Source organism: Chaetura pelagica, unplaced genomic scaffold (assembly GCF_000747805.2).
Source record: "Chaetura pelagica isolate M959 unplaced genomic scaffold, ChaPel_1.0 scaffold90, whole genome shotgun sequence".
In the NCBI taxonomy this organism is placed as follows: domain Eukaryota; kingdom Metazoa; phylum Chordata; class Aves; order Apodiformes; family Apodidae; genus Chaetura; species Chaetura pelagica.
The window spans coordinates 1943038-1956571 of NW_009953496.1; the positions used below are offsets into that span (position 1 = coordinate 1943038).

At 38.5% G+C, this 13534-nt stretch overlaps 1 protein-coding gene across 1 annotated transcript in view; it reads left to right on the forward strand.

The window, feature by feature from the left end:
* Positions 1-13534, forward strand: part of CLVS2 (clavesin 2) — a 50232-nt gene that overhangs the window by 32348 nt on the left and 4350 nt on the right. Inside the window, exons 3-4 of the mRNA XM_009999099.1 lie at positions 9059-9169; positions 12425-12645. Of these exons, the coding sequence (XP_009997401.1) occupies positions 9059-9169; positions 12425-12645 (332 nt within the window). The remainder of the gene's footprint in view (positions 1-9058; positions 9170-12424; positions 12646-13534) is intronic.

Below are 13534 nucleotides of genomic sequence, written 5' to 3' on the forward strand. Positions count from 1 at the left end.
CATCTTCATGGCCCTTTGCTGGACTAATTCCAGTACATCCCTGTCTGCTTGGTACTGAGGAGCCCAACACTGGACCTGGCACTCTGATGATTTCAGAGTTCAGTTCTTTTTTTCTATGGGTATGTAACATGGGATAAGGCTACTGTTATTTTCTCTTGCTGAGAAGAGATTCACATGGGTACCACTTCTATCTTAGCAAGAAGAGTTTTGAATTTCTGATTTTGATGTTCCAACTGCTTGGATTTGAATTTTCAAGAGTTCCAAAAGTGTGATTTTAGGATAGACTCTATTGTCACATTGTCTGCACATACCGATAGCATGATAAACTTACTAAATTTGTCCTAGATATGATAAAGCAAATAATTATTTGCTCAGTTGTTGTGAATCTCTTGTTTTTTACCAACAGGGTTTCCTCCATAGCAGCTACCACAGGGACAGACATCCTTATGTAGCTTTGAAAAGACAGAGGCTTGATGTCTGAAGTTGGATTCAACAGCAGTGATGTACGAACCTTCAGAGTAGTAACTAGAATGACAGTTTTCCCTCAAACAGTATTGAAATTTGTTGGGTTCCCAGGAGTGTTTTATGTGTGTGTATCACCAGCAGTTGTTTGATGGTACAGAAGAGAGAAGCTGAGCTGGAGTTACCTTGTAAAAACCAGTATCTTCTCAAGCACCTTTGTAAAGGTAAAACGTAGCTGAGCAGTTCAGAATGAGGCTTTCTTGAAGCTAAAGGGATAAAGTACATCTCCAATCTGTACTATGACAAAGACATTTGAACACTTTTTGGAACTGGAAATAGCTTTGTACTGCTGGGAACTGACCTCTTGAAAATTTGTATGCTGTATAGTTCATGATTCCTCTGCTTTTAATAAAATATGATACTTACTGATGGATCTCAAGTCAGTCATTCAATTTCCTCAGTAATTTAAAGCTTAATTATGCTGCATTCTAGGTCTCGGTGGCTGTCTTCAGCTGATTTTTCTTAAATCATTATCCCTCCAATTTTATAGTTCAGTTCAATTCTTATGCCTCTCATTTGCATAGAGGGACAGTGATGGAGATAGATTCCTCATGGTATGGGGAAGCATGGATCATAAAATAACTCTTGAATCACTACATTTTCCAATCTATTGTATTATTATATATTGAACTGATAAAGTAATAATCCAATTTTAACGCATACTGTGTGAAACTGAGTTGTGTTTTTCTTTGGATAATAAAATTGTAGGCAGCAGTTCAGAAGTTCTTAATTTCCAAGGAAAAAAGTGAATACTCTGGTTTGAGAACTGGTATCTTTGAACCTAGTAACTTGTAGCCCCTGTAAAACTATTCAATGTTGTTTGAAAGCTGCCACAACAAGGAAGCCTGCATTTTTGCCTCTGTGCAATCTTATCTATCTGCAGACCTCTGCACCTTGTTGTCTGTCAAGTTTACTGATATACCATTCAGGATAGTCAGTTTGATGTTGCCTCTTGCAGATTTTGGCTGAACCCAATCTAGACTTAAAAATCCATAGGCTGGCTGTGCCTCTTCTGGAAAATTATCAGTTGGGATGATACTCAGAAATTACATAGAAGGCATAAGATCTCGTATTTATTTACCCAAGTTTAGTTTAGGTCTGCAAAATCAGTTTTGACATGTAACTGTAAAACATGGGTTCTCTGGGTAGGAATACTTGACTTTTTTCTTCCCTGCCTTTCTGTGTCAGTTTTGAAGAGGGTCTAGGAAAGGGAACATGATGAATACACTTTTCTGTTCTGCATTATAGTAATATATTCATCTCTGAATTAATTTAATTTAACCTCCCCTGTTTTCTTCTGCTCCTCATTTTTATCTGATTTCTATGGTTTCTGTCTTGTCATTCTTTCTTTCACTCCTTGCCTTAATATAATCCTGAGGTTTCCCTTCCTTCCTTCTGCTATGAAGGAAATGTTAGATAGCAAAAGAGATCCCATTTTTGTTGTCTAAAACTGATGCTCCTCTTTAAATGGCCTCAGGGCAGCGAAGGGCTTTTGCGTGCTGAAAAGCATTGTGACAGTAATCCTGTTGTCAGTGGTCTCACCAGAGCCCAGGGGCTGTTTGGGCATCAGGATAGCCTCACTGACTAAAAGAGGATGGGTTCAGGACAAGGATGGTACAAGCTGAGATGCTGGAGTGGTATTTAATCTCCTTTAAAATCCCTGGCCGAAGACTTTTGCCTTCAGGAGTTTGAGTATGGCATTCTTATGAACAGTAATTCCCAGCATTATATTTATTCCACCAGCAATATGAAGGTATTGTTACTATATTTATGCACAGCAGTTTGCAGTATAGTGTTTTTCCCATTTGTCTGTAATCTTAATCTAATAAGACATTCACAAGCTGCCTGAAAAATGGATTTTTTTTTTTCCCCTACGGGCATTTCCACAGAAGAAATCACCATCTGATAATTGCCTATTGTAAAGAAAGATTTGCATCAGGAAAAGAAAACTAGAGGAGAACCTGCTTCTGCCTTCTTCTGATTTTTCTGGCTTTACCAATTTGGAAACAGCATCAAGCTGTGAAAAAGTTGTGGGTTTTTTGTTTGTTTGTTTGTTTTTTGTTTATTTTTCCCCCTATTTAGTATCTCACATGCTAAGTGAAGCATCACTTAGAATTAAAAAAGAGACAGTGTTTATAGTTGAAGACAAAATTGTCTTTGGAAAACAGCATTTTAAATTTCCTCTTTAAAAATTAAAGCCTTCATTTTTCCAGGTTCAAACTAAACAAATTAATCAAGGGAAAAAATACCCAAAATCCCAAGTTCCTGTCGAAACAAGCAAAAATTGCTAAAAGAATTCCACACAATATCTAATTAAAACTTTAAAAAATCGAGCCAAAGCCTTTTGAAGTTAATTTGAAAAATAAAGTAATTCCAAATGAAAATGAGAGGTTTTATACAAAATATTTTCTTTACCAAGCCCATCTAATTAAAAACATGAAAGTGATCTGAGCCCCTTACCCAAACAGTGGAAGCAGAGTTTCTTTGTAGATTGTTTTGTGTTTTATATGTATACATAAACATGCAATTACATGTGGTGAGATGGCTTTTAGATCCAGATCATTAATTTAACCAATATAAAATTTTTAAGAGTAGCATGTTGAAAGATGGAAGATTATTTGAAATTAAAACAAATACTTCAATAAAAAGAGTAATGTTCTCACTTCATGGATACCATCTCTCTCCTCATCTTGTTCAATTTAATGTTTTTCTATATGAGCTGTAAGATAAAATGACTAATAGAAATGAAGTGGAGGACTGCCAAAAGGAGGACTTAGCAAAATTACAACATCCAGTTCTAGATAATTAAATCTTATTTCATAGGAATGTCACTGAATGATGTTAATTTGCCTCTAGGTAGTGCTCTTTTGGTTGAACAAAGTAACAAGAATTTGTTTGGGCACTTTTTGCTCGTCTTAGAAATGGTTCAATGTAATAAAAATGAAGAGCTCAAGCTAGGAGAGAACAACGTTGTAGTCTTGCAGAAGGAAATCACTAACACAGCTATTCCAGGGATGAAGCAAAATTTCATGACCATTGAAACCTGAAAATACTTTTGCATCAGAACCTTAAAGAGGTTTAACACAGAGAGGCAAAGGTGATGTCCTGTTGTTACAGACAGCCTGAAACTCAACATCCTTGTGATTTAATAACGCTTGCTTCAAAATATGTCAGGTTGCTTATTCTCTGCCCAGAATTACTGGATGTTAGAAGATTCAAACCTGTCTACCACTTTCCAGTCTGTGTTCATGGTGAGCTTTTTCTTGTTTCTTTGGGTGTCAGCACTGTCTTTTGTTTTGAAAGGGTCTTTCCTCACCTCTCATTTGATCCCCTAGTGTGTTTATAGATAGCATCCGCCTTCCAGTATTTGTCTTCATAAACAAAACAATCCCAATACTTTTAGACTCCACAAATACACTTTGCAGTTTCTTTATCATTTTACCATACTGCTGGATATGGTCATTCCTTGAGCACGTGTTCAGTCTTGACACACAAGTTACTTTGTTTTGAGTCATTGCAATTACCCTTGTCATGGATGGATGCCTGTGGGAAGTCTGGTATTAGGAGTGCCTCGTTCTTTCAAACCTTCAGTAAAGTTACAGTTTGGGAGCAAGACTTGGGTTTCTTTTCCTGATGTGGACAGTTCTTGGTTTCTCTGGTAATTCAACTCTTGTGATACTAAGGAAATGAAGTATTCTAACCAGAGCTTTTATTTCTCTGATTTTCCCAAGTTTCCTCTTTAAAATCCTAAAAAATAAGTGTAGTTGTGCTGCATCTTGCATCAGACAGAACATTTCAATGTCTTTCTAATGGACCTTTCCATTATGAAGATACCATTTAGGTTAATCATAGTGATTTTTGTTTTCTCCCTGAAGTACTTAAAAGGCATTTTGTTTTAGACTTATGTGAAGAAAAAAAAACAGTTTCCCACAAAGACTTCAGTTTATTACCTTCAGGAATAACTCTTAAGTTGCATTTAAGATACTAATAATTTGGTATGCTATTTTTGAAAGCATAATTTTTATCATTAAGATACAATTTTCACAGTTTTGACTCTGTAGCCTCTTCCTGCCTGCAGATGCTATGGTCTGAGTTCATCACAGCCCTCAAGAACAGCCTGAAGTAAGTGTGTGAGTGTGTTCATGATATTTGTCTAGACAGTCCTTTGAAGGATGCCTCTTGACTGTCTGCAAAAACAGTTTCCCTGCCCATAAAGACAGCTTGCCTGCAAACATGACCCCAGAGGGTATGTGCCCAAGCACTCTCACTGTTAATGTGTAGCAATTTATGTTCAGATGGGCTGTTTGCAGGTGATGTACAGCACGTTTGTGAGGTCCTGATGTGGCTGGGCTGCCAGTGCATCTGTGGGCAAACAGTGGTCCCCAGCAGTTTCTAAGAGCCCACTTTTAAGAGCTGTGCAAACACAGCTGACCAGTACTGTTTTCAGCTAGGGGAGCTAACTCTTTAAAAGTAGACTTCAGAAGTTTAAATGTAGACGTAATACCCAAGGAGTGCAAAATATTGTGGGCTTTAAGAAGTTCTTTAATTTTTTGCATTTGGTAAAGATGGAAAATGTGGGTGGGTCATTTTTATTATCTCTATTATAACAGTTCTGACACCACTAAGAAGACCCACACTGGAATTTGGCACTTAGCTCTCTTAGGTACTGTTGAAAATGTCATATATTAATCTTGCTGTTATTACATGTGCTGTAAGGGTTTCTGCTGGCCACAGTGGAGAGCAAATAGAAACCTTGCTTCCTAGCATGTGCTGAGGGCAGTAGCAGGCAATAGCAGCTGTATTCTTGGCAAGGAAGCTTGTGGAGATAGGTCATATAAATTATGCAAAGTAGAGAGGTAAAACTGCTGTGCTGTGAGTGAGTGAAATTGTCTCATTGGAGATGGAAACCTGGTTGGCTTGGGGTCACTCTCCAGTGCCATTTTACAATTGTTAGAGGAGAGGTCAGTTACTGCCCTGCCCTGGTAGTCTCCCCATCCTGCAAACAGTGGTGTAGTAGTATGTTTTCCTTGGCAGCCCACTATTAGTTGTCACTTGTAAACCTTGTATTCCAAGGGCTGTGGTCCCTAATAGTAGTTGCTTGCCTGTGTCTGTAGAGTGGCAATTTCCCAAACAGTGTTCATCAGAGACATGGCTTAAGTTGCGTTCTGCTGCATAAGCTGAGGTTATTGTGAATGCTAAAAAACCCCACATGCTGTGTATATATAATGAGTTATTTTTATTGATCTGGTAATACCCCATCAGATGTATTGCTTTTGCACAGCTTGCTTTGTGGCTGATCTCCATTTCTTACTGTTTTCTGGCATGGGATCTCTTTTACTTAGAATTCATATGATGCATGGGCTACAGGCTTTTCTGTTGAAGGGCATTATGTCTACAGAGGCAGTTGCATCTGGCACCATGCTTGTGACTTAATCTATATAAAAACCCTTAAGAATCAGTGATTTGGAAGAAACTCCTACCTGCTGTTGATGTAGGATCGCCATCTGTCTGGCAAGTCCCCATGCAGAAATCAGGTATATCTGAGAAGAGTCAGACAAGTTTCTGACACCTGTTTCTCCAGCAGCTGTCGTTGCTTATTCTGCTTCTGTATTTTATCACCAGGGGCTGTTGAGATTGGGTTTTGGGTCTGCATTCAGCAGCTTTTGAATTCTAGTCTCAGCACTGTGTACAATTCTGACCGTATCGCCCTTTCTCTCTTTCTGGGCCCAAATTTTGGAGGTTCCTAATTACTCCTTAGGAAGTGCTCCTGAATTTGAGCACCTCCATTCAGTCACAGAAATTGATAAATACCCAACTTCTTTAGTCATTTGTGGAAAATGCCTTTAGAATTGCTGAAAAACTGAGGCAAATTTACTTTTAATATTAAATAGCATCTTCTGTTTGAGAATCATTCCACATATATTCATGCTTCTCCATGTAAATTGATTTCAAGATGCAGAAGAAGTTAGTGCAAGTGTCAAAAGTGGTACTTTGTACTCCTTTTACTTGCTAGAAATTTCATATTTTCATAAATGAGTACTGACAAGCCATCCATTTTGAACCCACAGTAGAATGTAAATATCTGTTTGCCTGTTGAGATCTTCTCATTCACAAATTGTCCTCAGTTTCTGTGTGAGACATCTTTTGAGCAACAAAGAACAAACGTTTCATGTCTTGGCCTGTGTAAGTTTTGAGGCACTTTTATTAATTTAAAAGTTTATGAAATCATGCAAGAAGTCATGCAGCCAAGAACAGGTGGTTTGCTTTACTGTCTTCCATAGTGCCTGTATTATAAAAAAAGTGTTTGATCCCCACAAGGTTTATCATAGTTACCATTCCAGTGTAAACCCTGAAGATATCTTCAAAGATACCTAGATGTAACTAGCAAAAGATGTTTTCTGCAGCCCTAGTGTATGCTTTTTGTGCATGGTACATGGCATGCTGCGCCGGACTTCTTTGTTGGAGCAGCAGCCATGGCAAACCAAATAAACTCAGCCTTCTCTAGATGAATGGCTATCTCCTGCAACTAAAGGTTAAGGTGTCATCCAATGATTTATGCTTCTTAATGGATTTGTTGGATTGCTGTGATAGGGACATAATTTACTACCTTTTTTTACATCAGTTGTGTTCTCAAAATGGTATTTGGGGATTTATGATATTGAACAGGGTGAATTATATGTCAAGTCATCAACCGTCCTGTTTGACATTTAGTCAGCACTGACAGGAACTAGGTAGCAATTTAGCAAGATGAGGCTTCTATAGCAGTCTTTCAATATGCTTTATTTCAAGGCAGTTGTTTATAACATGTTTCTGAAGAAAATCTGTAAAATAGACTTTTAATTGCAATGACTGTTGTGCTTTGTCCAGCCAGATATTAGTGGAGCTGTTGTCCTCCCTGTAGAATATTGTTAAGGCACAGCCTCTTTGGTGGAAAATATTTAATCTGGTAATCCACCAAGTTTGGAGGTGACTGGGACCCTGATGTGAAGATTCTCTGGGTTAGCAGTGCCTGCCAGTATTTTAATGGTATTTTTGAGAGGAGCAAGTGACCTCTTCAGGCTTCATTATTCCCACAGCTCTGTACACATTCGCAGAACTAAGGCAGTTGCTTGGCACATGTACTTTTTCAAAGGATATTCCTATCTGGAAACATTTCATTAAAGGTTTCCTTCATACAGTTCCTGCCTTCCTTATCTGTCAGTTCTTGATTGGTTGCTATAGCTTATGATTTTTTTTCTTGACCATTTTTACTGTGTACTTTATGACCTTAAATAAGTATGTTTGACATGCTGCTTTGTGGATTATAGCTAGACTGTTGGGTGCTTCTATATGGCCTGCTGTTTTGTCTCCAGAGGAGGCAAAACATGTCTGTTTGCAGAGTGCCCTGTCTAACCATTGCCTCCTTTTGAGCTTCTGATCCCACTAATACAGACCTGAAGCTGCCCTTACTACATCCATACAGGAGGAGCTGTAGCTGGGAAGCATGTCCTTGTTTATACCTCTGTTGTCAAATGGAAGTTGCTGCTGCTGTGAGGAACATGGTTTTGATCTAAGTGACTACTGTGGCTGCCTAGAGTGGACCACATGTAGAAGAATTCAGATAAAAGCCATTAATTGGTGAAGTCTGTATACCTAAACACCAAGAAGTTTCTGACATAACCTGTGAAAACAAAAGGTAACAAGCATCATTTTACAAGCCAGTTGACACCTCTTGCTTTCCTGCTTAGTGCTGCAACTCTAGGCAGCACGGGACATGGCAGCATCTTAGTGTAATATTTGAGCATGTGACAACCAGGCAAAGACAAAATGAGGACATGCAATGGATTTGGCAATAGTCTTCCAGGCCAGAGTGACTGCCCTCTTCAAACTGCCAAGCCCTCTGGCATATTCTCTTGATTTAGAAATGGAAAATGCAGGTCAGGATCTTTCCTAGTGAGTTGTCTGCCTCTTACGTTTTTCAGTAAGAAGAAAGAAGGCATTGCTTCAACAGAATTACTGTCATGGATGTTGCATAACAGTTATGCATAATGTTTAATGCATTCTCAGTTTTACAAGATATGGATAATATTGGAGACATTTTAGATAGTAATTTAGATTTACACTTTCTTCTTAAGTTGGAAACAAAAGCGACATTTCTAGTGCTCCTCAATGACACTGGAAGAATTAAGATAGTTACTATTAAAATGAATAACGTCTGAAGAAGTGGAAAAATGAAAAATATATTGGGTAGATGGCTTCTGGGCAAATCGTAAATGTTTAAAACATTTCTGGAGGTTAGAATATGCCATGCCTTTATTTGAATACCATAGCTGTCTCAGCATGCTTCCTCACTGCTCTTCTCAGGGTGTGATGCTACTTGGTGCAGAAGGCTGGAACTCAGCTAACTGAGGAGGAGACAGTTTTGAAGAATGTTTCTTCTTGTTTACCCTTTATTATTAAAATTAAAGCATTTAGCATAATAAATAAATATTTAATGTGTGTGCAACTTCTGTTAGGAGTCAACTCACATTGTATGTATTTGTTTTGTGCCATACAGGACAGTTTTCCAGCTCGGTTTGGAGGAATACATTTCGTCAATCAACCATGGTATATCCATGCCCTCTACACAGTTATACGGCCCTTTTTAAAGGAGAAGACGCGAAAAAGGGTATTCTTCTGTTTATTTGTCCGTTATCTGGCAGTTGTAGTAGAAGATTCTTCACTATAAGGGTGATGAAGAACTGGAATGGGGTGCCCAGGGAGGTTGTTGATGCCCCATCCCTGGAGGTTTTTAAAGCCAGGTTGAATGAGGTTTTGTGCAACCTGGTCTAGTGGTTGGGTTCCCTGTCAGGGGGGTTGGAACTTGATAATCTTTAAAGCCCCTTCCAATCTTAATGATTCTATGATTCTGTGATTCTAAGATGTTTATACTGTGATAAAGTAGATATACAGAATATACCAGCTTGCTATTGGTGGAAAGTAGTTGAATGGGGTGCCCAGGGAGGTTGTTGATGCCCCATCCCTGGAGGTTTTTAAAGCCAGGTTGAATGAGGTTTTGTGCAACCTGGTCTAGTGGTTGGGTTCCCTGTCAGGGGGGTTGGAACTTGATAATCTTTAAAGCCCCTTCCAATCTTAATGATTCTATGATTCTGTGATTCTAAGATGTTTATACTGTGATAAAGTAGATATACAGAATATACCAGCTTGCTATTGGTGGAAAGTAGTTGAATACATCTGCATTGTAAAGAATGTCTGTAGCTGTTTTAAAAATTTATACAGTGTTACCCTTTAAGGACACAGTCAAGCGGTGCACTTAAGTGTATTTTAAAATGTAAGCATATGCTTTCCTCTGGGTTATATTAAAATATTGTTAACATTACAGTTTCTATTAAGATTCTATTCAATTTAATTCTATTTAATTTCTATTAAAGTTATTTGTGGCTTTATTTTAAGAACAGAGGTAGTGAGTACAAATTCCTTTCCTAGTGTAATTTCCTTGACATTAGCATGAACTATAATACACAGCTGGTATATAGCAATTTGTGAATATTGATTTGAATGAAAGCCAAGGAAAGGGAATTTGTGTGCATGCATCTGTGCATAAGCATGAGCAATGTCTGAGATGCTGCTGAATTTGCAGCATTAGCATCAGTGCAATTAAGTTAGAGCTTTTGGGTAGCAGTATGTAGAATGATACCATTTATGCAACAGGAAATTTGTCATCCAGGAAAACACAATCAGCAGCAGGTACAAAGCCACTACAAAGAACATGGTGATCTTTTTAATTTATTTTAATGGGATCAGCTCTCTAAGCAACTTTGTGTTTTCTGTCCTCAAACACGGCATACAAGACCACAATAATCCTTGGTGTTTAGCTCTTTTTAACTGACAGATTATGCTTTTGAGGCCTCTGGTATTCACGGATTCTGAACTATAGATCACAAAGCTTTTAATGTAATATCTGTTATAAATATGCAAATGAAAACCCATTTTGCAGGATTCAGTTGCACCACTGACTACAGCTTCAATAAAGAACATTATAGAGACAGATATGTTTGAGGCCTTTTTAAATCAAGTGCTGTGTGTGCATAACCAGGAAGTAAAGTGCAGCTCATGGGGGTTTTACAGCATTAATAGTAAGTGACAAGGCAGTTGAACATGGTGTCAAGATGTAAAAGTTATGCCCAGCATGTACAATTTAAAATCAGGACAAGAGGCAGAACAAATGGATGTGAAAAAAAAACCAAACCTAACAGTTATCTTCAGGGTTTTATCAGGTTTGTTATTTGTCTGCAGTGCTTATCCTGAATTATTTTATATTTTTTAAAAATATGTCTGGTAGATTTGCAACTGATACCTATATTCAGATCAGTGTAGTATTAGGCATGTACAAAATCAATTGCTAAAAAGTGAAACATTCAGTTGGAAAGGCACCATAAAACAAGTTACTTTTGCCATTAATATTTGTTCTTTAACACAAGGAAAAATTCCTTTCTGAGATTGAAGAACATTACTGAGTTGACATGGTTGTATTAAGCTTCCTGTCTCCACTGCTGACTGGGAGATGGGCTGAAGAAAAGCAAGACAAGAACATAATTTGATCTTTTTGTCTTTCTGCCTTTTGAATTTAACTCTTGATGCTAGGGGTATAGCTGTCCAGACAAGCCCCTGCAAGGAGAGGTGGGATGGAAATAGGTAGCGATTGATGCCTGTCTGTGCACACACCTCTGCCTGCCCTGTGGGGAGCAAGAGGCAGCCTACTTGGAGGCAAGGTACCTTGCCTTCCTCGCAACTTCAGTGCTAGTAAATTAAAAAGTAAATTTAAATTAACTGTACAGGAACTTTGTGGCACATGGTTGGTGCCAGGTGGTGCTTTCTTAGATGTTGCCCAGGACCAGTTTGGAGATAGCATGGACCAGTGAGCAGTACGGATGAGGCAAACTTGTTCTGGAAATGAAAGTCTTAATATGGATGAGAACTGTGCCATGGCACTTGCTCCTAGTTCCAAAGAGTGAATCCTGACCCATCTTACTTGCTAGTCTAGGAATAGCTGCTGTAAGCTGACTGTGTAGCCGTGTCCAAGAACAGGCATTTCCTTCCAGTAGAAGGTCTGCAGGTCCCTAGTATCTATGGGAGAAGGCTGTCCAAATCCAGAAGTGCTCTGTTTCTAGTGCTCATCAATCACACGTTCCAGATCTCTGAGGAGAAGCAATAAGATTAAATATAAACATAAATGCAAGTATTCACATACATTTATATAAAGTTAAAGCATATCTGAAAATAAATGTCTGCCAAAAAAACGATGGAAAATATCAAGTAGTTCATCAACTATTCCCTCATTGTTGTCACAGAAATTATTGTACTGTTATTCATTACTTCATATATTGTCAAGTATGCATCCTAGTTACTAATACCACCATATCATGACAGAAAATCTTTCCAGTGGAGTTTTCATTACACTGCACTATTGATCTTATTTATAGAACTCATGGCTGGATACTGAAAGTCAATACTTACTCCTTAATGTATATGGTGAATATTAATTCTATTTATTATGTATGTTCTTAATATATTCACTTAGCTTAAATCACAGAATTAGGAAAGCAAATAACAAGAGGTAGGCAGTCAGTCTGTCTGTCTAATCTTCAGTCCATCTGCCCACCTGACAACAGTTCTTACCCTCCTTAGACCCCCTTTCCTATAAACATTTAAGATCATTTATGCTTTAATCACTTTGTAGCTTTATATACATAGTAGGACCACACTTAAGGCAGAGACAATGTATGTGTTGGTGGCCATCAGTATTGGCCCAATGCAACTAGAACATTGGAACAGTACAGTATCCTCTTGTAACAAAGATGTAATTTGGGCTTTGATGATTTTTGTGATACTGCTTTGTTTTTACCTGCATGTGCATATACAGATATTCCTGCATGGTAATAATCTCAACAGCCTGCATCAGCTAATACACCCTGAGATCTTGCCATCAGAGTTTGGAGGAATGTTGCCCCCCTACGACATGGGGACATGGGCAAGAACTCTGCTTGACCATGAGTATGATGATGACAGTGAATGCAATGTGGACTCCTACAACACTCCTTCAAAGGATATAGAGAAGGACCTCTCTCCCAAGTCCATGAAAAGGTGAGTTAAAGATACTGTGGTCTTCTAATATTGCCATAAGTTTAACATTTGCCTTCCTTCTCTTTTATGAAGCTGCAGGTAGTTCCCTCTGTTTATTATATATTTTTTTCCTTTCTGAAGATCACTGATGGTTATAGACCATAGTGTTGATTATTACCCATATGAGCTGTGAGCTCAGTAAAGCTAATTATTTCGACGGTACCATATAGGTAGTGTGTATAGGACTATTTTTGGAGTAAGCTGGTATCCAAACCCAGCCTACAGGAAGTACTAGAGAGACAGCACTAGCTGGAGTGAGCCTTGGTACACAGGATAAACTGGGGCCAATTATCCAGCTGGGTGGTGATGGTAACTCTTACCTTCGTCCATCCCATAGCCCAGTGCCTGGTATCCACCATCCTATTGGTGCCAGGACATTTGCAGCACCTGAACTGTCAGTCACAGTGACTGCACACAAAATAAGAAAGAGTAATGTGGAGAACCAGGTCAAAAATCACTGCCAGTCATTATGTTTGCATCTGGTAAATAACCTAGCATTCTGAGATTGTTCTCTTTAAGAAGATGCACTATTATCACCTGCTACATTTTACCATTCAAAATAAAGTATAAGGAGAGATTAGTTACCTCTTCAGTAACTGTGGAAGCAGTGAGGGGATTTACCTGGGAGGGCTGGACCTGGCTCAACCTAGCCAGGGCAGTAGAACAGAAAGGGGAAAGATGACACCAGGGTGATAGAAATGGTTGAGCAGGGCACCAAAAGTCAGAGTGCAGCTCCTAAGGGGTAGGCCTAGCAATGAATCAGAAGAGAACAAACAGGGCAGAAAACAATATATAAAGTCATTAAATTAAGTTAGAATATGCTAAGCAAAGAATTCAGTTTCAGGAGATG